General features: G+C 41.6%; 1 protein-coding gene across 2 annotated transcripts in view; it reads left to right on the forward strand.

Annotated features, from left to right (window-relative positions):
• PLCB4 (phospholipase C beta 4) overlaps positions 1–27,423 on the forward strand; it is a 1,076,851-nt gene that overhangs the window by 588,534 nt on the left and 460,894 nt on the right. For both annotated transcript variants that reach the window (XM_078649526.1, XM_078649527.1), the window contains exon 5: positions 22,904–23,002. In XM_078649526.1, coding sequence (XP_078505652.1) covers positions 22,919–23,002 — 84 coding nt within the window. In that variant the 5' untranslated portion in view covers positions 22,904–22,918. The remainder of the gene's footprint in view (positions 1–22,903; positions 23,003–27,423) is intronic.

Consider the following 27,423-nt stretch of genomic DNA (forward strand, 5'->3'; position numbering starts at 1 on the left):
TCTGGGGCCAGATGTACTACCCTCTTTAGTGATTGCAAATGGGAAATTGGACCGTTTGCAACCGCTAAAAAGGGTTGTGTGTATGTATAAGCCCTATTTTACTGTCTCGCAAAATAGGGTTTAAGAGTCGCTATTAGGAAGGGGCGTGCCAAGGGCATCCCTTCCTAATAGCGAGTCACACTGGTATGTATGACTGTTTTGCAACCGCAGGTGGTAAGCCAGTTGCTCACAGGAAGGTGTCCCCAGGGGACCCCTTACCCTTTGTGTTAGGCAGCAAAAATATTTTTAAGAGCAGTCAGTAGTCCCATGGACAACTGCAAGCCCTTAAAAAATTAAAATAAAACGTATTTCTTTCTTTTAAATGTATCCCATTTTTCTTTAAGAAAAAGGGGATGCACTTGAAAAAAACAAGTTGCTTTATTTTAAAAGGCAAACACAGACATGGTGGTCTGCTGTGCCCAGCAGAACACCATCCCTGTCATATGTGAGAGTCCTAAGGGGTCGCAAATTGCAACCGACTTCATTAAAATTAATGAGGTGGGTGCTTAGCGACCCCATTAGGAATCGCAAACAGTGCCTGAGACACTGTTGTACATTCCATTTTGCGAGTCACAAATTGCACATCACAAAACTTCTCAATTTGCGTTTTGCAGATGGAATGGTCATACATCTGGCCCTAAATCCCATATTCAGTGCAATAAATTCAGCAAAAAAGACTGACTCTCTTGTACCCGTCCTATAACATAGGTAAATGTAATATTGAGTCTGGATCATGTGTGTTGTCAAAGATACTATATAGACTTGAACTGTTCAGTAAGATTTATGCCATTTAAAGCTTTGTCACTCTATCCACTAGCCATTGTTAATACAAACTACAAATGGCAACAGTGTGGCAGTCTATAGCATGAGGTAAGAGACAGATGCTGCACCTTTGTATAGTACAATTATCTGTAAATGGTATACTGTTTATACATTGTTCTTAGAAATGTTCTTTATCAAGCGTGATTATTCTTGTGGTGCCTTACAAATGAAGCTTTTGATTGGTCCTGACCAACCAATTGTAATCCTGTGTACACGAATTGTACCTAATAATAATGTCCTAATTGATGACATGGAGTTTTTCACAGCAAGATGCTAATGTTTGGCTTTAGTTTTGTTGCTGAACTGGTAACTTCTGCAGGTAATCCATACTTTCTTATCCTGACAGATTGCATGGTGTCCTTGACAAATACTATTGATAATAGATGTGTTATCAATAAAGAAATAATATCAAGCTGAAATGCCACTGAAATGTCACCTCAAGCCCCATACAATAGTAGTGGATGTTGTAGGGCACACATTTGCTGCAAAGTCGTGGCTGGACTCCCTATTGCAGCTTACTGATTGTCTATGTGTGCCTGTATAATTTGGGCTCTTATTACTTTTGGCTGGTCTCTATTCACTGGTTTAAGGGCAGAATAACAGTGCCACACAACAGTCCTTCCTATTTCCTGGCATGGTTTACCCCCTAAATGTTTGCCTTCAGACCTCGTTTTGCTGACTTTGTTTTTGCTGGCTGTAGGATTCTGCATATCTTACCACAGCTAACCAGTGCTAAAGTGCTTGTTTTCGCTCCTCAAACATGGTAGAATTGACTTATTCCCCATTGGAATATAACATTTTCTTGTAAGTCTCCAGTAAACACTAATTGTGCCCCCACATTAAGTAGCACTTTAGGCATGTCGCAGGCCTGCCATTGCAGGCTGTGTGTGTGGATTTAAACTGCCATGTTGCACTGGCAAAATAACCCTTTTGCCTGGCCCAAACCTTCCTTTTGAATACATGTAAGTCACCTCTAGGGTAGGCTCTGGACAGCCCAGAGGGCAGAGTGCAATGTACTTACAAGATGGGACATGTACATTTTAGTTTCACATGTCCTGGTAGTGAAAGAAATCTTTATATCATTTTTCACTGCTGCAAGGCCTACCTCTTCCACAGCTTAACGTTGGAGTTACCTTATTACATATAATAAGCTGTAATTTCCAATTGGAAACAGGTATGCATTTTATGTTTGGTGTCTTTGAAATTGTAATAAAAAGCCCTAAATCCTGGTGTAGTCGGATTTTAAATTACAATTTTTAAAATGCCACTTATAGAAAGTTGGCATTTTCCTGTCTTAGCTATTTTGTGCCTGCAGCCTGTACCCGTGTCACATGAATGGGTGCAGTTGACAGTTGGGCTTCGTGCTTTCCTCCTAGACAGCCACACTCAATAGAGAGCTTAGTTGTGCGTGGATGGGTCATCACAGGCAGGATGGGAAGGAGGAGCTGTGCACAGCCGCACTTACACTTGAATAAGCTGTGTCCTGCATCCACACAAAGAGCTTCATATCCCCTCCAATTAATCTGGAGCCAGGGCAAGGAAGGCAAGGCACATGTGCACTTCAGAGGCATGTCCTAAAAGCTTCTCCCCACTTCAGAGACATAACTTGACATACATATTAAACCATGGCAACAACTCTTCAGTACACTTCTGGACCTACACTATTTTCACTCAAATCTGTAAAATTGTATGTTTCCATTTTTACTGATTGGATTTTTGTAATTTTGATCTTGTTTTGTTTAATAAAAAATACATTTTCTGGTGTTGTCTCCTCACATTATTACTATTTGAAGTGCTGCAAAAAGTACTTGACACATTGGCTCTAAGTTACGCCTGACTGCTCTGTGCCAATCTACCAGGTAGTTGAGGACAGGTCAATTTGGGGTTTGCGTTTGTTGCGTTGTTGCGTTGGTTGACTTGGTTTGCCCAGATCTGCCCAAGTCAACCAGCAATGCAACTTTTTACAACCATGTTTCACTGATGATGTATAGGTGGCCCCATAGGATGGCCATAAGACTTTCGGGTAACAACTTTTCTTGGCTTGCTATGCAAACCGAGGTACTCACCCCCATAAAGTGATGAACAAAGCCTTGGGTATTCAGATTACTTACAAAGACTTGCATCCTCCTAAAATATGACATAGATAAACTTTCACTATGGGCATCACACAAGATATGAAAGCTTTACACTTTAGTTTGTACTGCAGTCAGCACTCTTCCTCATCCTTGCACTGGATAATTGGGTCCTACTCACTCGCTCACTTGGAGAGCACTTTGAGGCCTCGACAAGAGGTGCAGGAACACCATTGAACTACTACATCTTATTCAACAGAATACTATGTTCACATAGTGGTACTTTTACACAAAGAGACAAATTCATTATTATTTCAAGCAAGAGAGCACAGCAAACAAAACTGCAGTTCCTCTTTCTGTGAAAGAAAGAGCAGGACTGTGACCGTGCCCTAGCTACAAAAATATGGTGCTGTTGCTCTCTTCTCAAGCCCTTTTACACATTCTTGCTGCTGCCTAGCACCATGCATCATAGTGCAAAGGTGTCTGTGTGCGTCCATAGGCTTTGTACTGGGAGCATTTCCGACTTTTGGATAACTCTGCAGCACAAAACAGTTTTCCACTGGAAAGTAAGTCCCAAATGAACACTGTGTCTCTTTTGCTAAAGTTGCTCCAGAGCAAAATATTGACCAATCTGGCCCATAGTTTGCAAAGCTTAGTCAGAAAAATCATGATAGCTGGTAACAATACCTGCTCGTAACTGATGTAAAGTGAGGTTGCTCTTTGAATAGACTATCTGGGGCTTGTATATTTTGCCACGTTCATAGTCACTGTGAAACTGCCAAGGCATTTTAATTTCAATGTGATGGGTAGTATAGGTAGAAATGTCAGATCGTAGAGAGAAAAGACTGACATGGGTGTAGATTATGACTAGTTTGCCTAGCTATAACCCCAAACTCTATATCAGCAATTAAAATAATATGAAAGTAGATGGTCTATAATTCAGTTATCCAAGTCAATTCAAACAGCAGGTGTGAAGAAAGGAATGAAAGCTCACAGTAACTCTCCAATGGTTTTTCTGAGTATATACAATGGGCCATATTATTCAAGTTGGAGGTTTATATGGAATGGGCTGTGACAGAGCTCTGCATGGAAACCAGAGAAAGCCCATTAAGGTAGGTTCAGTGACTATAAACGGGTAGAGAGTCACTTCCTGTGTCAAATAGCAGATATGTGGACCAAAATATCACATGGATATCTCATATGCAAATATTGCTCCTCCCCTCTATTCTCCAGATACAAATTGCCATACTGGCATGACTTTCTTGGTTGACATAGAACAAGGAGTTGCTAGAACTAGGGTATAATTATGACATACAATATAGGGCAGCATTTGGGCAGAATAGCAGCAGATCTTCATAAGAACTATTGATGTGTAGATGGTTCCAGTGTGCCTCTGTACGCTACATAAAGACGAAGCAAAACACTGCTCTGCCAAGGAGAGACATCTTGCCCGGTGTTGCATTTGATCCCCAATAATAAATCTGCTGAAAAAAACATAATTAGATGACTTGAACAATTATTGACCTGCCTCCATCCTTGCCTTTTTGCGAAAGGTGATAGAAAGCTCGCTGGCTATCCAACTTCTGTTTCGCATTCTTGCAACAACATCATGAACACCTTCAGGCTACAGACAGGGTTACAACATACAGACTGCCTTTCTACAAATTGTTGACAACTCACTCCACATTTTCATCTTCAGAAACTCCTGTCTACTGTGCTTCTCAATCTCTCAGCTTCCTTTGATACAGACAATCAAAATGCCCTGATCAGGATCCTAAAAGAATGGATGGGCATTGAGGGGGTCATCCTAAACTGGTTTATCTTCTAATTGATGTACTGTTCATAAATAGTGAAAATTGGGAACTCTTTCGTCCACCGAAGTGAGCCTACAACAAATAGTTCCAGGGTTTTTGATCCTATCACTTACCCACTTCAACCTATATCTAGAACCTCTAGGTGAGATTCTGAGCAGCTCTGGTATTATTTACCAGCTTTATGCAGACAATACCCATATCTATCTCAAGATATGATTCGCAGATGACATTGTCCTTCTCCAACACCATGGAGAAGTGGGAGTAAACCTGCCATCTCCAACCTAATCCATCTAAAACAGGATACCTATTAATCTCTCTGAAGAACTCCAACTTCCCGGTGTACTCAAGTGGAATACTTCCATGCCCAGGACTGCCTGGCCATGGTAGAGAATGCCAAGGATCTAGTCTCCATCCTCAATATCCAACTTAACCTTCAGAGGCAAATCTCTGCTAAGGCCAAGAGCGCTCCACTCCAAATAAGTCTTCTCTGGGGCATCAGTGAATTAATTCCAGAAGATGACTTAAAGTTGGCCGAACAGGCTCTGGTTCCTTCCAGGCTGGACAAACGAAGCTTGCTCATTTGGCCCCACTCAGAGACGTTCTACATGCAGTGGCTCAGTTTGACTACATCTGTCCCATCCCACTAACTCTTCAGTTGCTCACCTTTGAAACTAGAGCTTAATTCAAAACTTCTGGAATCGCGCACAAAGCCCTGCATGACTCCTCCTGACTGCAAAACTGATATATTCTGGTGCCCTATGGAGCTCTAGAATCACAGAACCCCTTCTCCTGCAGCCTTCCACAGTAAAACATGAGCGTTACATGAATCAAGCCTTCTCTGGAACCTCAAGAAGGATTTGCAGCTCTCTTCCTCCGGATAGGACAGGCCTATCTTTTTATGTACGGAGTTCTCCGTCCTGACTGCAGAGTCTCTGCAAAGTGTGTGAATAGTGAAAAAAGTGTAAACTTTCACTAAAGTGTAAGTTTACATTTGTGAATCAGGCCCTATGTGGCTAACATTACGATTCACCTTATACTTGTAAGCCTCCTAGGTTAGACATTGCAGGCTTTAACGCATTTTTTCTGTTTTGTTTAAATGCTTGTTTCTGTCTATTGTTCAAACCTGTTTTCATGCAATGTGCTCTGATTCACCAGCCCTATGTTCACGCTATGTTAAACCACAGTAAAGTGCATTCGTTTTAAAAAAAAATTATTTTTTCTATGTTGTGATTTGATTGCATCCATGTTTCTCTTGAATCGGGGATTTCCCAGAAAAACTAACTGTAAAAAATAAACTTTACAGGGCAGAGTGACTATTCTTTAACGGGGAGGTGTTTTCATTGAATTATTATTAATGATGTGAGAAGACAATCTGATTTCCTAGGTTGAAATCCGGTGACTCAGCCTTATTTAAGATTTAAGATTGTGTTGTATACAGTTTTCCCAGTAATTACGGCTTTGCGTTTCGTCTACATTTCCAGACTAATTTAAAAAGTGTTAGAGACTGAGCAGGCGTTCGAACGGATAAGTGATAGCGCAGACTGCAATAATGGAAGATTACCTGAAAACATTCAATTGATTCCTTTTTTCTGCATCTATTACAGGATTCTCCATGCTTTCTGTCAAGCCAAATAGGTATTTATAATATAGGACTCTGGCTCATATGCTTCCTTGCAGATAGCACTAATCAGAAACATTAGACAGGGTAAAAATGAGAAACTCTGTAACACTTACAGACTAGTCCCATCTTTTTGGGATAATTGTGTTTGAAAAGGTAGACCTAAAAAAACCGCTGCCTAACTTTCCCAAATTGTGCTATACACAGCTTTTCCATTTTTCCAAGCAACTTCCCCTCTTTTTTTTTATTTTCATAGGATAGACGCATGCTCACATTTCAAATGCTGTCATAACCACAACCACAACCCCTCTGCCATATCCACTTCATTGTTATTCCTCCTGTTCAGCAGATGTACTCTACCCTATCATGCTGTCCCTGGCCTTATTATGCTTCTTCAGCCCGGTCCTGTTTCAGTTTCTGCCTCTGAGCCGCTAAACCCCATTGCAACCTCCTCCTTGTCTGGAGTTACTCTGTCTGCCCAGACCTTCTTCATGCCTCCTTCCTAACAGCTTTGATCTGCTACTTCTTATTATCTGCTATACATCTTCAATGGTAATGGTGTAAAAATTCTGTACCACTACTCTCCTGTACAGTGTCATGGTTGGGGTCTTTTCACTGTCTCTCGTGAAGAGACTTATTTTTCCTGTCCCACAGAAGGAAGTTTTTCCACTATTTCTATGGACGTCTGTAATGTTTTATGTTATGTTTTGTGTATTTGTATAGAGCAAAACTCACCACGAGGGCATCCTGGCAATGAAGCAACAGCTAGATGCGCTGAGCCGAGGCCAGAAATAGGAGCTGAGACAGGTCTTCAGTTTCTTGTGGATTTCAAGAACTGAGGATGTGTCTCTGATGTGGAGTGGGCAGGTCTTTTTAGGTTTGAGGAGCAAGGAGAAAGCATGATTACTGGATCTAGTTCTGCGTATGCAGAGGCTGTTTGTCAATCAGAGTCCGGCTGAGAGGAGATGTCTGCAAGGGTTGTGGAAGCTTATGCAGTTGTTAAGGGACATGGGCCCAATGTTGTGTGAGGCCTTGTATGTATGTGTGAGGCGTTTGAAGAGTGATCATTTGTGGATTAGGAACCAGTGGAGCTCCTTGAGGTGCGGGGTGATGTGAGTGAGGGGTGAGAGGTTGAGGGTTAGTCTTTCCACTGAGTTATATATGGTCTGGAGTCTTCTGGTCATTTGATTCTGGCATAGAGTGTGTTGCCACTGTGCAACTTGCTGGTGATGAGGGCTTTGCTGACATTTACGCAAGTGTTGATGGGGAGACATTTGAAGATGTTCTTGAGCATCTCAAGGGTGTGGAAGCAGGAGGTGTAGACTGGGTTTACTTGGCCGGTCATGTTGAGTTGATTATTGATTACTAATCTGAGGTTCTTTGCATGGGTTGCTGTAAGGGGTGTGGATCTGATTTCCTCATGCTTCCAGGTGGAGTCACAGAGTAAGGTGTCTTTGCCAAAGATTACTTCTTCCATCTTGTCTCTGTTGAATTTAAAGCATTTGGTTTTCATCAGTCTGACAACTGTGCTCATGCAGGTGGAGAAATAGATCTGGTTGTTTAGCTTCTTGTCGAAAAAAGAAAGTATGAGCTGGGTGTCGTCAGCATAGGATAAGATGTTGATTCAGTGGGCGCCGAAATCGCTGGCAAGTGGGGTCATGTAGTTGTTGAACAGGGTGGGGGCTGATTGAGGATCCTTGTAGCACTCCGCAGATTAGGTTGATGATGTTTGAGGTGAAGGGGGCAAGTTTACCAACTGGTTGTGACCTGTCAGGAAGGAATAAATCCAGCTAAGTGCCGGTTCTTGGATGCTGGCTTTGCTGTTATATAAAGATTGGGTGTGAGACAGCGTTGAAGGCTGTGGAAAAGTCTTGAAGGATAAGGGCTGCATTTCAACTCTTTCAAGATCAACCCGATGTTTTCCTTAGTGGGGATGAGGGCGGTGTCTGTACCATGGCTGTGCCTGAATCCAGATTGAGTGGTGTTGAGAATATTGTCTATGAGGTGGGTGTCTGAGCATTTGTTTATCATCTTCTCTATAACTTTTGACAATTAATGTAGCTGGGAGATAGGCCGGTAGTTGATTAGCATCTTCAGGACTACTGTGGATTTCTGGAGGAGGGGGAGTACTGTGGCATGTTTCCACCATCTGGGAGGGTTCAGTCTTTTGATCAAAACGCATTGATGGCTGGGATCTGAGGGTGCTCCGGAGTGTATGGATTGCATTGTCATTACAGCTCTTGAGTGGTGAGGGTGAGCCAGGTGGTCAGGGAGGTCAGTTGTTGGTTGAAATGGGCAGGAGGGCTGTGAAGGGTCTAGTTGGGGCTGAAAGTTGTTTTAGATGCTAGTAATCTTGTTGTAGAAGAATAGGGACAGCTGGCTGCAGAGTTCCTGAAAGGAGGTTAAGCTGGTGGAGCTTGCTGCCAGAGAAGGTGGTTATTTAACTTTTGCGAAGGGTTCCTTGATGCTGTCAGTGCTGCATTCAATGTAGTTTGTGAGGGTGGAATGTTTGTTGGCTCTGATTTGCTGATGGTAGTCTACTAGCTTGCTTGTGGTCTGGTTCTGGTGCCCTTGTTGGGTTTGAGAGGAGCCAGGCTGTCTGTCCAGGTTGTGATCCGGGAGTTAAAGTTTGAGTTTAATTCAGGGAGATTTTTGTTGTGTGGAACCTGTAGTGTAGGAGTTCAGAAGATTAGGATGCTTCTGAGGCCTTGTTAGAGTCCCATTGTTAAGATGTGGCAATGATGTTTCTCCAGGGGTGTGGGATGAGTATGATAACGTTGAAGAGGGTGTGTTCAGCTCAGATCATCTGTGTTGTCTGAAGCTGGTAAAAATGGGGCCCAGTAACTGTCCGGTGGCATGTGTGGGTTAGATGAAAAAGTGATTAAAGCTGAGGCATAGCTCATTTAGTTTATGCCCTAACCTGAGGGGTGTGTGCAAGGGTCATAGCCTCTAAAGCTCACTAAAGAGACTCATATTTAATTTTCTTCTCAGGTAGTTAGAGTTGGATTGGATCACAGAGCTTTATATTTTGGTCACCTATAACATTGCTCCCATAAGAAAATGTAGCAGAACCATGGGCAAAAATGCAATTGTTTTTCAAAAACATTGGAGGGAGATATGTGTGTGGTATAGGAACATACACCTGACCCGTAAAAGTCAACCACAATGGTGTTACCTGCATTCTGAGTTAAACTGCACCTCTGCACAATGACGTTCTCACCAGCATACACATTGACTTGCACTTGCATTCTTCCAACTGCAAAATGTCTTTCGATTCTATATGGAAGTAGGCCCTCTATTTTTAACTCACAGGGAAATGGAAATTATTTCTCTTAATGCAGAACTGACATTTAGCTGTTTTGTGTGTCGGGGTCTTCTTTCTCTAGTTCTTTCCCTTGTTAACAAGAGATACTTTAGCTTCCGAGAAGAACAGGGCACAGTGAGCAGCAGCACGTAGGTTCCAGAGATGCAGCTAATACCCTGGACTACAGATCAATTCTTACTACAGTTTTACAGTGTGTGCCTTGGAAAACTGTCAATCATGCATGACTCACTGGTTGATTTGCAGCCTTAATCTCCTTAAAACAAGGATAGCAGCTGTAAAAGGTTGACCACTCGCTGTAGTGTGCCAGTATAGTGAGGAGACGTCTCTATATGAACCCCCTCACCTATTCCTGCATGCACTGTAAGTGAGTGACTTAAGACGGAGTCTCTGCTATGAAAACAGCCTTGGGAACCTTTAACCCGCCTGATAAGAGATTGATAAGAGAATATTGAAGATGCGCTCAGTTTTTCGATGAAGGCCGGGCTCCAGGATTCGAAATTTAGAAGTATCATGAAGAAGTCTGGATGGACCATTTATAAATGGTATTTTCCAGCGTCTGTGAGTGTCAGCGAGCGGTATCTGGGTATGCTGGATGGTCTTGTGGGGGATGTGCTAAATAATCTAGCAGCTGCTATCAGACGCGGGTAGTGGGGTGGGAGCGGGAGCAGAGGTAAAAAAGTAAAAAAAGAAACACTTACCTGTAACATCTGGCAGGCCGCCGCAACTCCTCCATAATCTTCTTCATGACTCCGGACCTACAGCAGGATACAGGAAGCAGCAGGAAGCACCTGGCTCCCAGCCTCCCGAGAGCCAATCACAACGCTGCAATGCAGCGGTGTGATTGGTCTGAGTGCCATGGATCGCTGCTCAGCCAGGGAATGGGGGCCTGGGCATGTTCTCCAAGCAGGCTGTAATGCAGACTGCATGGAGAAGATGCGAAGTGCGCATGAATGTCCGGCCCGAGACAGCCAGCCAAACAGTCATGTGCACATATGAGTGGGCAAACCACCCCTCCCCTGCTCCTCTGTTGTCGGAGAAGCCCCGCCCCAAACACAAAGCTGCAGCAGAAGGAAACATACAATGATAATAACACGAGTTATTATCAGTTTATGTTTCCTTTAGTTCACTGCTGCGAAGCAGTCGGACAACACTCCTCCGCCTTAGTGGAGGAGCAGCTATTGCTGCTGGGTGTCATGCCAACTAGTTTGAAATCTTTATTTCTAAGGGACTTTGTACCTATGCAGTTTATCTCTTCTTCTGTCTCTACACCACCCTATGTTCTCTCGGCCTCACCTTTCTTTCTCTCTGCTTCAACTTGCTCATCCACCTCCTCACCATTCACTGCTTCCCCCTTCTCCTCTTTTCTCTTGTTTCTCTCTCTTCCTCCTCTCTCTCCCACTTCCTCCTATTCTCTTCCTTTCATACCCTCCTCTCTCTCACAATCTCATCCTCCTCTTTCTCTCATCTCACTGGTCTTTCTGCCTCACCCTCCTCCCACACTCCACCTCACCATCCCTTCACTGTACTTCATTCTCATCTATCCCTCATCAGCTAAGGCCTCTGTCTCCCTCTCACTCATATCTCTCCTCCTCTACCTTCCCTCTGTGCCTCACTCTGCCTCACCCTCTTCTGTCTATCTGACTCACCCACCTTCCTGGCTCCTCACTGTTTTCACCTCTCTTCCTCGTGATACTGACTATCTCTGCCTCACACTCCTCATTAGGGGAGAAAAATACTTACATGTCTTCCCACCCAACGTGGTGAGTGCAGTAAGTGGTGATTGTAGTGACCCAGGATAAGTTTGCCAGGATCACACAATTAAGCCGCATGCTTGCACCACGATTCAAACATCTTATAATTTAGAGACTGGATCACATATCTAATTCTTGTTTTAATCAACATTCTGTTACCTTAAAAAATCCAAAAGATGAAAACATTGTCTGATTGGCACTTGCTAGAGTGATAGTGGTCAATACAACTGTGGACCTTATTCTTTCAGGCACAGTATTCAGTGGACACTACATCTCCTACTAGTTTTCATAATTGTAAAGGTCTTTTAAAAATATAGATCATTATTTTTGTAGGAATATATATGATTTGTCGCATAAAGGACTCTCTTGAGCACTTTAACATCCAAACAAAATGGTTGAGTGAGTTGGAAAGAAGCCACTGACATATGTGTTGATCTGCAGTTCGTGGCCTTAGATCTGGGCAAGGCCAACACAGCCCTCCATATCTCTCTTGTGGGTATACTGAGTACTATTACATTGAGTAATAGTCTCTTCTGTTGTGCCAGGAGTGTTGAATGGGGTACTGTTAACAAACAGTGGGGCATATTATCAAAGGGGGTTTATCTCCGCTTTTTTGGCTTTAAAAGCCAAGAAAGCGGAGATAAAATGATCTCCCTATTACCTAGCTGTCGCTAACACCAGTTAGCGACAGCTAGTAGGAGATAGCGACCATCTTGGGCCCCACTTTGCATGTCAGTGATATTTATCACTAATGACATGCAAAGTGGGCGTGCCAAGATGTTAGCGACTGGAAACAGTCGCTAACATCGCTATCTCCAAAAGCTAACACCTGCCCTGAGCAGTTCTTAGCCATGTTATCCAATGGGAGGTGGATAACATGGCTAAGAGCATTAGCTTGGTAATGCATGAATATCGCTGACTTTTCAGCGATATTCATGCATTGCGGCCGTTTTTTATCGCATTTGCGATAAACCTTGGTAATACCAAGGTTTATCTGCGATAAAAATCGCCGCAGCTCAGCGGTAAAATGTTGTCGCTAACCAAGTAATAGTGATAATTATCGCTATTGCTTAGTAATATGCCCCAATGTGTTTTTTGCTGGTGTTCTTGAGTAATGTTAATCCTATCTCTTTAAAAAGCAATAAAGTCAAATCAAGTTTCTTGTCAGGGTAAAATGCCTCCAAATACTTTTTGAATTGGTCCTTAAGACTTATCCAGTTCTGTTCAATTGCTTTAAAATGCACATCTCCTCCGGCATTTATAAGACATTTCGTAGTAGAGACCTGATTTACACAGCCACCCCCGTAAAGAAGTATTTAAGCTATATGAGCCACAACCAATATTTCTGTCTTTATGTACTTAAAAATATTTAATTTCTCACAAAATGTCTCAGGTGACCAGACGGCTCCACGTCACTAGGAAATCTCTTTTCCGTGTTATAATTTGGCTTTTACGCATCATTGTTATCAGGTTTGTTGGTCCAAATGCCTCAAGTAAAATGCATTAAGACTACAGGTACTATCATGCAAAAATATCCTAAATCAAACCCCAGAGCTGCTTCTTTCATCTGGTCACCATAATCTTAGAGTGTCTTTGGGGGGCTTATCCACTCAGACACTTAGAACATTTCTTCAAGCCTTATTGATTTGGCCAAAGCTACCAATGTATTGTTTATTAAACTACACCGTTTTTCACAATTCTCTAAAAATCATTGGGACAGACTCCCCAAACACCTCACCTCATAAAGTGGTATCATTTAATCCACCTCAGTTCTCACTAATATTCCTGGCCCAATGTATTTTAAAATGCTTTATTTCCCACAAACATTCCAGAAATGCATTGGGGTGCCCGTCAAACTTGATGTAAAGTGATCGTTTAGCCTTATAAGTGACCTTTCCGGTGCTCCATTGTTCAAAGGTTTTTTTCAGGGGACCTACTCCAGTACCTCCGTAGCAGACCGAGAAGATCTGCATCACCGTGCAGTATCACCCCAACTTAAGTCTTAAAAATTTGGAAGGTATGTTTTACTACTGTTGAAACATACTATTCATATGAAAATAATTGCAAAATAGTGACTGGGTCAGCTTTGCACAACACCAACTAACATTAGTATTTTCCAAAATAAGTGGCTCAAGGGAACAAGGGAAAAACTGCCACTCACGTCCCCAAAATCCTCTGTCAAAACACAAAGAATGCAAAAAGAGATATATTGTCCCCGAGCACAGAACAGCAATTATTAATAAATTCTGAGAGAAAAGAAGAACCAAATCATAATCTTTCTCTTTCAAAGTTCATTAAGTTAGTTCCTTTTTATTTTCTTTTTTCTTTTCTCTTCACATATCAAAAAATCGCCATTTCAATCTTCATTATTCATTGAGTTCATACAGAATGTAGCCAACGAAGCAGAAATAATGCCAACACGTGTTTCGTCACAGGAAACAATCACCCAATGACTTCTTCAGGGCTACAACACAAAAAAATAAAGAACAAATAATATATACAGTTTCCTTGAATTTAACAATACCAACCAACACCTATAGTTATAGACGAACACCTATCACCACCATGTCTTAACAAAGAAAGACATAGACAAGATAAAGAGGTGCAGAAAGAAAGAAGGTCACATAAAACACCAACCAATAGCCCAGTGAGTACATAAAAGTAAAAGAAAACCAAAGTGTCACTCATCACTATACCTGTAACAACATATTAAAGCGTGGGTAGAGAGTAAAAAATATCAGCTACTAATAACATCCGTCTAAGATGTATAGCTATCACTTGAATCATACACAAAAAGGGAGACCTTGTTTCCATGTTTTAGCTTAAAGATCTCAAATATGGCATTATTAGAGAAAGCTACTATCTGAGGAACACCCTCTGTCCAAAAGGATAATAAATTCACTCACCATAAGGGAATTTCCTTCACAGACACACCAATGTCATTCCAGGTGTTACCTATTACTCACATAACGCTATATCACTAGGGATAAAAACAGAATGAAAATCAAAACATATCCAATAATAATATTTATAATCTAGCTAGTATTACAGCTCAAATTACCTACTCAAGTTCAAATATTCTGTATATGTAATGATCTATATCCTTCATCAATGCGCTCAATCGCTAAAGAAGAAAAATAGGTAAACATCATAAGTGTCACTCCAAAAACAATCATCATCGTTATACCAACATTCCATTTAGTTGTATAAACAAAAGGAGGATTCAAAACAAACTACTCTTTTGTGAGAAATGGGTTACCTCAATCTGTTTCCACAGGTCAAAATTTCAAAGTCATATCTGCAAAGAGAGAAATGTGAAAAAATATATATATCACAAAAAACCATACCACTAAAATCTAGCTATTCATCAATGCCCCAATGTGCAAAAAAAAGAAGAATATGCGCTCTGAATATATTTCGATAATACAAATCTAACCCAAATACTATTCATATGGGTAGCTTATTCTGTGAGCATGGTTTAGATGGCAGATGCATAATGGGTACAAAAAGTGGGAAGCAGAAATGTTTAGAATAGTACAATCACCTTATTTGTGTATACAAAATGTCAGTGTCCAAAACGCATAAATGTAGTCTAACTCCTTAAAAGAACAAATCCAAAGAAGTAATTTGCAAATTTATTGACCTCAACTAAATGATTCACTCCCTTTTTGGGTTTGTACACTCGATTGATTACTACTTGGTATAAGTCAAGAATTGAACTGTAGCAACTTGTAAGAAATACCAATTTTTCTTATAATTCATTTCCTACCTACGAATACTACATGACAAACTCTGCGCACTTGTGATCTTGGAAATGAGTCAAACTTTTTCTTCATTGCACTTTAGCACAAGAGAATGCACTAACTGGGCCTGTGTCCCTGCATGTGGGTCTGTAACACTTTATGTAATTTACACTTAATGTAAATAGAAATGTTTCTCAATCATAAAAAACTCACTTTATTAACAGTCTCACTTGTATTTTGCTCCTGCCTCTTTTTACATCTGCATTCTGGTATTTTTTTCAATTTTCTATTGAACAATGCCATGGTAGTTGTAAGACATGTTCACCTTAGTGTAGTCTTACAACAAACTTCTTGCCTTTCACCACCATTTTTGCTGATCTCGTGTTTGCTGACCTTAGGACTCTGTGAACTTTAGCACTGCTAACCAGTGCTAAAGTTCATGTTTTCACTCCTTAAAACATAGTAACATTGGCGTTTCCCCAACTGGCAAATTTAATTTACGTATAAGTCCCTAGTAAAATGGTACTACATGTACCCAGGGCCTATACCTTAAATGCTACTAGTGGTCCTGCCACACTTATTGTGCCACCCACTTAAGTAGCCCTTTAAACATATCTCAGGTCTGCCATTGCAGCTGGTGTGTGCAGTTTTAGGCTGCCCTTTCGAACTGGAAAAATAAACCTCTTGCCAGGCCCAAATCTTCCTTTTTAATAAATACATGTAAACCCTAGGCTAGGTCTTAAACAGCCCAACAGGGCAGTGTTGTGATGTGTCAGTAGCGCAAGATAAGAAAGATGCCACTAACCTTGAGTATCGGCCAGCAGGGACGATGGCTGGTAAGGAACCTCCCCTGAGCGCAACCTTCCACATAGCAATGAACACTACTGCATAAGGGAGCACCCCGGGGAAAAAGGGAAGTGGATAAAATAAGAAATAATGCTGCTCGGACTGTTCCTCGTCACCCTCTGGGGTTTTGGATGTCATCAATACCCTCCCAATGGGAATACTGAGTAAAAGAGAAGAGAGAGGTGTTAGAGCATGAGCAGAAAAGATCGGACTTACACAGGTGACCACAAGTACTTATAAACACTCACAATGTGATTGGCAGCAATTAGTACAATGTTGGCGGCGTGCACTGTTCTTAGCGGAAATGAAAGTTCGATACCATGAAGCTCTCGAAGATGTAGCAGGAAAGAAGTGCTCCACCAGACAACCAAATTCAAAAGAACAGGTCAGATCCGGCCTTCATAAACCTAGATTGCAGGCAGCCGCGGCAGGCAGTGGGAGTACCTGCAGGGCGATGACGTGGGGAGGGGGAGGGTCAGGGTGGGGGGATGTATTGTATGGATTACGGAGCTTCCCAGGTAAGTAAACATTTAAATAAATAAAACAAATTTTGTTGAGTGCAATGCATCCCCAAATGCAATGCAGTGCGCGCAACGAAATTTGTTTTATTTATTTAAATGTTTACTTACCTGTAAAACTCCGTAATCCATACATTACTACCCCCCATCCTGCCCCTCCCCCTTCCCACGTCACCGCCCTGCAGGTACTCCCACTGCCGGCCGTGGCTGATTGCAGGCACGAAATGTGTCCCAAACGAAAGGAACACTAGGAGAGCCAAAACATGCAATTACAGGAGGTGCATCCCCAGCGCTGTTTGTACCTATCACAGTGGGGACACAGCAGTTCCGAATATGTGGAGGCACCCCGCCGCTGTTTTGAATCACAGCGTGAGCGGGCGCAATGGGCCTGGTTCAGTTATCATGGAGAAGGCACTCAGAACTTCACTGTTATTCTCACAGTGAGAGTGCCAATGCCTGGAAATGCTGGGAGTTCCTAGCACTAGGAAAGAACAAACAAAGTCTTGGAAGGAGGGAGGTGCTGTTCCGGTGTCTATCTCTCCTGGGTCGTGACTTAAATACCCAAAAATCCAGCATCGGGAATCGAGGGAATGAAGACTGTGACGGAAATGCGGCAAAAATGGAGAATGCCGTTCTTCGACCTTCTCAGTGGCAGCCTGTCTGTATCCTGAAGCAGCGCAGCCATAAATCCGTGGACGGCAAAAAAGAACCCAGCAAATCCGGCGGGGAATACCATCCGCCTTCAAGGAAATGTACCAAACTGGCAAGATTGTCAAGCGCCTCCTCTTCCAGGAGAAGGTGCTTTATAGGAGCGGAGCACGGAAAAATGCTGGTTCTTCACATGGCGACCCAGGGGATTCTGGGAGATGTAGTTCACTGGGTGCCGGTTACCAGCAAATTGGGCATTATGCACACAGAAGGTGGAAGCCTGGTGAGTGGGGCTCTGTTTGTGCTGTGTGATAACGAGAGGTAGGGTGCAATGTATTTAAAAAGTAGAACGCAAAATTTCAAGTATTATATGTCCTCGTATTGAAAAACTCTTAAATGTCATTTTCAACTACTGCAAAGCCTACCTCTCCCATAGGATAGCATGGAAGTCACATTTATTAAGTTGTAATTTCCAAATGGGAACAGGTAGTTAGTTTTTGTTTGGTGTCTTTGGAATTGTAAAAAAAAAAAAACTCTGTTACAGAAAAGTCAGATTTTACATTATAATTTTGAAAATGCCACTTTTAGAAAGTTGGATTAGCCATTTAGTGCCTCTAGTCTGTCTCTGGGTCATGTCACTGGGTTAGCTGATGGGTGGGCTTTGTGTATGTCTCCTGGACAGCCTCACACAATAGAGAGCTTAGATGTATCTGGATTGGAGGGCGGAACTGTGCACAGCCCTACTTACACTTGAAAATGCTGTGTTCTGCCTCGACACCAAGGGCTGCATACCCCCTGTAGTTAGTCTCGAGCCAGGAAAGGGAAGGCAGGAAGCCTGTGTGCTTCAAAGGGAAACCTCTAGATGCTTCTTCTGCTTCAAAGGAAGACCCAGGTATCAATATTAGACCTCAGACACCAACTCTTCAGTACACCTTTGGACCTGTGGATACTCTGCCAGGAAAAAGGACTGCTGTGCTTCCTGAACTGCACTGAGGAATTGCTGCAAGGCTGTGCTGACAGAAGGCTCCAAAAACCTTGAACCCAGCACCTTGGACTTTGTTATGTGTGAGTCCTAACCTGTCAAGTGGTGCCATCCCAGCCCTAGAACCTTGGAAGTGGGTTGAAAGGTGCACCTACAGCCCATCTGTGGATGCACCTTCTCTGCTGCGTAGTGCAATCCCAAGCAGAACCAACGCACGGCCTCTGCTGCAAGAGGTCTCTCAACGCAAGGACTCTGTATTGACTTTGCAGTTTGTATGGGGAATCCCTGCCTGCGCGAGTCTTTCCCGACGCACACCCCCCCATCTCAAATCTTTTGTTGACTGCAGACTCGCTGATGATGCAGGTTCCTGTATCGCAGCATCACAGCTCCTCGGAACTGACACATCATCTCTCCTGTGCGATACATCCTCAATGCCAGACTTCACATCGCAAGCCATCATCAACAGGATCCTCGATGATGACACAGTACCTCGCATCGCAACTTCGCAGCTTCATGGAAGCAACACTAAATGATGCATCCTCTGTGTTGGACCTCGCAACTTTCTACAACCAGGATTTAAGGTACTCTTGTTCAGCGGGCCTAACTGGCCTGTAACCTGTCGTCGGCCTGTGCTAAATCACGGTCAGCTAAATCACTTGTGGCTTTGTCACGGTCTGGCACCACCAGATATCCTCAGTTGCTGCTTTGTGATTTTTAGCACAATTTTTACTGAAATCTGTAAGACTGCAGATCTCCAGTTCTGCTGATTGGATTTTTGTAATTACACTTTATTTCTAATCTGGTGTGGGATCCTTTTATGTTGTGTTTTCACAGCATTGCTGTTTGACGTGTTTCAGAAATACTTTACACATTGGCTCTGAGTTAAACCTGACTGCTCTGTGCCAAACTACCCGAGGGTTGAGCACAGGTTAATTTTGGGTTTGCTTGTGATTTCACCCTGACAAGGATTGCGGTTCCTGCCTGAGAAGGGTTTCACCCAGCTCAGACAGTACCTCAGTTTCTTACAGTAGTGTTTAATTGGTTTATTTGGTAAATATTTTTAACATATTCATAAACAAGAGAAAAGAGTTTTGTAAGAGACAGGAGATTACCACGATTGTATTATGATAGTTCTGATATCCATTTGTCTATTTCATTTAACTCTCTGCAAATATGTATTATTTCACAGTAAATGTACAGTAAAATAGGGAATAAAACTTCGCTGCTAGGGTGGAATAGAGAATATCAATTTCACTACCACACATTGTTATCATTAACTTTACCTAGTGACACATTTCTGCAACATAGTCATTGTGTGCACTTGTACGGCAGAGCAGGTGTAGGAAATCTGTCTTTCTGTGTGTACTTCCCCAGATTTTTGCTTTTACTTGACTTTATATTTTTGTGGGTTTTAAAACTCTGTGCTCTTTACCTGTGCTAAACAGTAGCAAAATACATGTGCTTCCCCTTTATACCCTAGCCAAATTGGAATGATTCTTATTGGCATATTTATTTTGCCTGTAAGTCCCTAGTTTATGGCAGAAAGTATAATCAGGGCTTGAAAGTTAAATTGCACAAATGGACTGCAGTACCGTTTGTACCATCCACTACAGTGGCAGTGCAACCATGGCTTCAGGCCTATCATTGTAGCCTGACTATAGCTGTGTAAAAACTGCAATACGACCTGTCAAAATGAAACCTTTTGGCAGAACAAAACCTTCCTTTTACGTTTCGCCCCTATTTCGGCCCTGTAGCCCACAAGGCAGGTCACATAGTATTTAAATGTAGGGCTCGTGAAATTCAACTTTAACATGTTCTTACAGTGACTAGCTACCAAAAGCTATTTATACTATGGCAAACCTAGCTATATTATTCAGAAACCATGAGTACAGATTAAAATACAAATACCATTTTTTGGGAAGGGGACCAGCTAGAAAAATAATTAGTTTGAGAGTTAATAAAAGTCCAATTGAATGGTGAAGTCTCAAAACAAACTTGTAGAAAGTTACCCTTTACCTGCCTGAACTGTCAGAAGACTAATAAACATAAACCTCTGTTAGGTCCCATCAAGTAATTACCCTTGAATAGACTGGCCTGAATGGGCAGAGACAACTACTCTGGACTCCACAGAACATACAGAGTGGGAGATGTGGGTAACCTTTTTGGCACTACCTGTCAAATCCTGGTTGAGTATCAAAGATGGTTTGACAGGTCTGATGGGTTCCCATATGACACTTGGGGCCCACTTAAAAGAGGAGACCACGGGATGGCAAGACAATTCTTTTGGATCCAATGTCTGGTTGCTAAACGACTTTACTTTTGCCCAACTAGACTTTTGTCTCTGGGTTTACATATATCTCTTGGGGCACACTTGAAAGGGGAGAGAACACGATACCAAGACATTTCTGATTTTGTCAATCCAGATGTCTGTCTCTGGGTTTATTGTGGATACAGTGGCTGCCTCAAACTGGATTTTAGTGGTATATGTGGGAAGACAGGTTTAGGGTGGTCGAGGAATTTCGCCATTTTGAAAAAGGCTAAGGTGGGGAAAGTTGGCCTCTGGGAATGTTTACCCTATTGGTTTGGGCATGCCCACAAGTCATTCCCACCCAACAGCTTGTGTCAAGCTTAAATGTGGCATTGCCATGAACCCTCTTCGGAACGCTTACTGGTCCTCCAGAAGGTTAGAAGAGGACTGGGATGGCCGTCTGTGACCTGAGAGGTGCCTGAAATACTGCACCGGTTCTTTCTTGTACCCAGAACAAATAAATTGAAACCAAGGGTCAATTTGCTGAGCTCCTGTATAGCTACATGACACAACAAGCTGCAAGGTCTTTGCTGTTGCCTCTGCCTGACACCCTGCAGGTCTTTCAGTGCTCTGCCCTGTGCTACTGGGGCCTGAGTGAACATTTGTGATTGTTTAGGCACCAGAGAACCACAGCACTGGATACTGTTTCAGCAGGGGCTCACTCAGGGAGGATGTTTCTTCTCAGTAAGTAACATAGCCACTTTTTCAAATTCTTTTACTTCCAGACTTTCACCGAGATCTATCAACTTGTTGTGTTTGACCATTCTCCATCATGGTTTGCCTCAGATCATGGCTAGGTCTTGGTCTACCACTTTCTTAGACTATCATTGGCGCTTTTGGCACTATTTTCACCCAAATCTTTCAAAAATATTTTTGTTGTTTTGGCCCTATTTTACTCATAAATGTTTCCTCTCTGCTTTAAAATTGGTTGTAGAGTATTACTGTGCTTTGTGTGACTTTCTCTACTGTATTTGCTCTGTTAAAATACTTTGCACATTTCCTGTGATTTAAGCCTGACTGATTTGTGTTACATTACCAGGGATTGAGCACAGGTATATTTTATTTAATTTTTAAGACATTTAGCAGGTGGAGGTTTTATCCTTTGAGGTAGACACTAGTCAACCTCAAATAAAAACACTCTTCCCTACAATTACCTTTCAAATCCTGTGTTATGACATTATTTATATCTTCCTCAGCCTGCAAACATAGGGGCTTGTTATGGGGCTTGTTTACGAGCCCCTGCGTCACTTTTGTGCTACCGTTGTTTCACTTTTGTGATGCAGCAGTGCCATAAAATATGCACCACTGTGCGCCCTATTTACAAAATGACGCACCTAGGCAGATGCGCCACTTTGTAAAGCCCTGCACCACATTATACCTACATTAGGCATAATGTATGCAGGGTGGGCGTTCCCCCCAAGAAAGCTTCATAGAAGTGGCGCAGTGAAATCTATGAGATTTCACTGCGCCACTTCTAGGACACCAATGTGTCAAAACCTTACGACTGCCTCATGACAAGCATAAGGGTGACACAGTGCCATAGGCACAGGCCTACCCCATTCATTGCTGGTGTTGCGTTATTCTTATGACGCCACTCCATAAATGCGTGGGTTTTACACCGACAAATGCGTCAGGATTTCTGATGCATCTGTCTTTCCTTGCGACATGGAGCGCCGTACATTAAATACATCTATCGTGTCGCAAGGAGGGTGCAGAGAAACTCACGCAACGATGCTGCTGCGTCAGTTTCTCATAAATGAGGCCTATGGTATTCATTCCTAGGCGCTATGTAGAGAGAAACGGTTGTCTGTTAATGATAGGCAATGGCAAAAATCAACTGAAGTGCTTCCTCATCAAGGGGGTTAATAGGCTGTCACTGTCAGAGCCAGAAGTCTATTAAGTGTAAAAGTGAGAATCAAGTAAGACAATGCACTTAGAGCAAAAGGCAACAAAATGATCACCCATATGTGTGAGCAGAGGCTTTGTAAATTTAATGAATTTCTTTTTAAATGTTGTTAAATTGCAAAGGGCAATCTGTCGACAAGGTTGTTGTGAGCAGAGTGGTATCTGTTGGCATGATCTTGAAACAATTTTGAACAGGTGAATACTGAAAGAAGTGTTATTATGAAAAACAGCATTGTGATTAGTCAAATAATACACTCACTTAAAATAGAATTTGTGTGTCCACCAAAATGTACTATTATTTCAAAAATGTAATTGTTGTTATTTAAATTGACTTTTGCCAGTGCAATTTAATGTTATAAATGATTGATTGGTTTGTGGAACATTTTCTAATACCAAAATTGAAAAAAAGCTGTACAAATCTTTAAAAGTACAACTGTGTTAAATATATGATGAAGATCGTACATAAAAATATTTTGCCTTGTGAGTTTCCATATATATTCTTTTTTTTTCAGGTGTATGATTTGACTATGGCAAAACCATATGAATTCAATTGGCAAAAGGTGGTTCCATCCTTCATGCAAGATGGGGCTGTATTTGATAGATATGAAGAGGTAAGACGCAAAACAAGATATTTCTCAACACGAACCACATTACAGAGTACTAATCATGGCTGACATTTTAAGGGCCAGAGCCTGATTGCAAAGCCATAGAACAGAAATCAATTTAATGATAAAGAGTCATTCTTGATCTGCAAAATATTTTCCAGGTTGTTAAACAACATTTAAGATTCATATATTTTAATACGTCTCCCATATGAGATATAAGGTTAATTCAGATTTTTACGTGTTTTAATTAAGATTGAAATCAAATTAATATGTAATTGTTTTTTTATAGCATGCATAGCATGCATTGCTACATCTTCCGTTACCCAAGTGGAAAAATAGTTTCCCCAAAACAGCTCGAAAGTGCGGGAACGACATGCAGACATTCTTGCAAAAGGAGTATGCCCAGCTGGCCCTGCCAAGCAATAAATTGAAATATTTGTCTTTGTGCACTCCCTACACACCAAAGATGTCTATCTGAGGGTGATTTATGGAACATTTTAACAGATTAATTAATACATCGATTTATAAGAGACCCCTTTGTCTAGTTCTGTGTCTACAGTTGCAGCTGTCTGCTGTAGTGGTTGTGTTCTCATTAACATTACCAGCCCCTGTGTGCTTTATTTACATAATGTAACCCACAACCGAGCTAAAGGACAGAGAGAATATTGATAGGGATGTGACATTGATGTGTTAAACTCTTCGGTTCTCTCAACACCTCCTTGGATTGGTGCAAAGCTACAGGTTATTTTTTCAGCATTTTGAGATACAGCTAGTCAATTGTTGCTTCATTGAGCTGTAATTTCTTTAGAAAGTGTTCCTCAGGAGCTAATGATTTTTTTTCAAATAGTTTGTGGGATTGTAGATCATTGTGCCTCAAGTTTTACTTTACAGGATTGGCTTGATCTCATCTAATCCTGATGCTCCTAGGGATAACAAATGACTGATGATGACATGGGAATTTGAGAATAAATTTTTATTTATTTATTATTTGTCATTTGGTTAGGTGGACATGCTTTAGTCATTATATTAGTATTACATGGTGTACTTTAGAAAACTACGCAAATGCATAAGTACATGCTTTATGGTATATGACAATAGGAGTTCAGTGAAGGAGGAGGGGATTCCTTATATTTGGATAAAGTGTGAACTAATGAATATACAAGGAGAGTTTTAGTTTGCTTCTGAATTCCTTATGGGCGGGTAGGTTTGAGGCAAAGGATGATGTGTTGTGTACTTCTGAATGTTGGGCCAGATGTAGAGAATTATTGTCTGTTTTGGAAATTGACACGTAAGACCTTGATCGTTTATTCTGGTGTTTTAGATTTCGGTCTTTCTGGATAATGCAGGGTAACATGAAAGAGATGCAAGCTTGAGTTTAATGCAAGAGAAGTGAAATCAAACTTTCTGTTAACATCTACTAGGCACGCTGCAGTGTGGGGGACAGATTTTACAACATGAGGGAAAATCGTATAGTTAAAAAGTAGCACGCTGCGTCTTCTGAAGCGAGAAGGCAAGTTATTGTGCTGCTGATTCAAAGCTGTGTGTGTCTAGGAAGATAGTTGCAAGTTGAAGTGCAAGACTAATGACTCTATACTGAGACTTGATTTGTTACTAAATCCTTCTAGTATCATGTAGTTGAATGTTGTGGTAGCATTTGTTGTTGGAAAAGAAGAGAATTCTCCTTTGGTGGGGTTCAGTTTTAAGTAGACTACTGAAATCTTTATCTCAGTAAAGCAATTTTAGGATTTTGCAGTTGGATGTCCTGCATTGCTGACTCTTTGAGGTCGATATGGTTGCTGTCATCATGGTGATAAATTGATACTCAGTGCTCTCAAATAGGGCCCTTCGGCACTCCATGTTGAAAGCCACAACACATAGGCTGGAACCTTGGTATGTCCTCTAATTTATGGGAGTTGGGATATTGAGTGTTACATTTAGATACATTAGTGTCATTTAGCGAGGGAAAAGAAGAAGCACTGCAGCATTTTTCCAACTTTTTCATGCAAAGCGATTACACAGACATAAGATGCTGGTGGGCGACTGTGCCCCGTATGGTAGAGAGGAGTGTTAGGAGGCTGGTTTTGTTGGGGCTACAGTAGGGTAGGAAGGCTGCTTAATATACTTGGTTATTTTCATGTATTCACGCCTAGAGAGGAATAGATACATTTTGTGATAACATTTTTCCTTGAATAGGAGGTGTGACCAGTTTTAATTTTTGAGTGGGAAGTCCATTTTGATTCTGGCTTACTGACAATGCCAAGAAATGGGGTGAGAGCTGCTGCGTAGCAGCAGTTGATCATGGTAAAGGAGAAATCATGCATCCCAATTGTTACTAGGTTTGTGATACTAAATAATGCTAGCAAAGTTGTTCAGTGTAATGCAGTTGGAAAGGATTCTGTTTGGATCTGTAGCCGAGGAGGAAGTGGAATGCTATTGGGAAGTTGGATTTGAGGTCAGTGCTAAGCATGATGTTTATAGGTAAGTGTTAAATGTGCTGTGTATGCTGAAGTTTCAATGGAATGTAGAATGTGGATAGTGAAAAGCATCCAAATTAGATGTGCTTTCTGGACTAGCAACATATTGTAGAATTTGCTGAGGATATATTTATGGTAATTCATTATTTCTTACACAGAGAAATATGCCCTGAGTCTTTGGAATGAGTCATTGCAACTCTCTTGATGAACAAACTAGGCCTGGAAAAGTGCACTCCAGGAAACGATATGCCCTTTTCTACTTTGGTATTTTTTTTAAATCAAAATAGCTTCTATAGTCTTGTCCCAACTCTACCTTTAAGGTAATTTATTGCTTTATGATTTCAGTCAGGTTTCATGCCCAAACGAAGAGCACCAAAACAACAGTGTTTGGTGTGGATCAGTCTGCAGCTTTTGATACAGTAGTTTAGAGACTGTGTGGTGGGCTCTTGAATGGGCCGGTTCATTTTTATTGATTGATAGCAGAATGTCTTCCTGGATCAGTTTACGTCTATTGATAGGTCTCCGGGGTTTGGAGTTTGTCAGAGGTTTGTCCTGTATTCGCAACTATTTAATAATTAGAAAGTTCCTTTGACATGGATACTTGTGACCCATGGCCTGCTGTACAAAATGTATGCTGATGACACCAAGATAGTTGTGGATAACCACAAGGATGGTGCTGAAACTAGAAATATTTCACCTTGCTTAGTACCATAAAATCCTGAATATCCAATAACATTGCCTAAACCCTGCCAATACTGGGATTTTGACAGTTGGCACTGCTCAATTTGGCCACTAATCTTTTTTGACCTAACCTGCAAAATAAGAGGAACCTTGGGTGTCATATATGGCTCTGAACTTTCACTTGAATCACATGCAATAGACGAAATGAAGGTTTTTCACTCTCATCTTTATATCCTATCTAAAATGTGTTTCTTGTAAGGGTCCATCCATCAAATCATATGGATCCAAACAATTATGTTAACCAGGGCTTTCTATTGTTCAGATGTCCATTTGAAAATGTTCCAACAACCAATGGCTAAAGCAGTAAAAAATAGGTCGGTGAACGTAGTTTTCTGCAAATTCCAACATTGAGTCTCTACTTTCAGTCAGTTACTGCCCTGGTAGAGGTGGAAGAGAATGTGAAGGATTTCATGCAATAAGGCAAAGTTTCAGAGTCTTCAACATGAGCTTGTTACTCACGCAGGTGAGTGTGTACCTCTCCAAGGTACAATTGACTCTTCCCCTGGCACCTTGGCATATCTGACATAATGCTCATGCAAAGGGAATAATTAACTTAATAGAAATGAAAAATTCGCAACTGCTATTGATTATAAATAAATCAATAACGTTCGGTTTGGATAAAAATGGTTAGCATGCATTGAGTTGGGATTTAGGATCAGGACAGCAGTATTCTGGAACTTAAATGGGAATGGGTGGTAAACAGATGTAGAAAAATGTTAGGGAAAATGTCTTTGTTATAGCACAAGAGCCAATAGCAGGACACAGTTTACATGTTGGGCAGGGCCTGCGGGTGACTGGTCAGTTTGACAAACATGTTTAGACGGGTAAGGAATGCTGCCTTCACAACAAGATCTAGAGATAGAGCAAATCAACTAAGCATGAACCTCCAGGACTGCAGAGTCTGCATGGGCAGGTCCATGCTTCTCTTGATGTCCAGCCTTCCAGGACAGGTATTTGTTGTTCCCTAACCCCACGGTGCTGCTTGTGACTCTGGAACTTTTGTTTAGTCAGTCTCAGGGCAGACATAATTTGTAAAGCTGCTTGACTGATGTTCTGTAGTTTGCAGGTAACTTGAAACCGAATTGCTGCTCTAAAAATGAAGGTGTAAACACTTGAAGGATCATTTATAGGAAGGCAATAAAGGGCCCTCTGCTAAAAAAAAAGGCGTTTGTCCTCTCTGCACTCTGCTTTATTTCCCAGCCTCATCTAGGA

This window comes from Lissotriton helveticus, chromosome 6 (assembly GCF_964261635.1).
Source record: "Lissotriton helveticus chromosome 6, aLisHel1.1, whole genome shotgun sequence".
NCBI classification, from domain to species: Eukaryota; Metazoa; Chordata; class Amphibia; order Caudata; family Salamandridae; genus Lissotriton; species Lissotriton helveticus.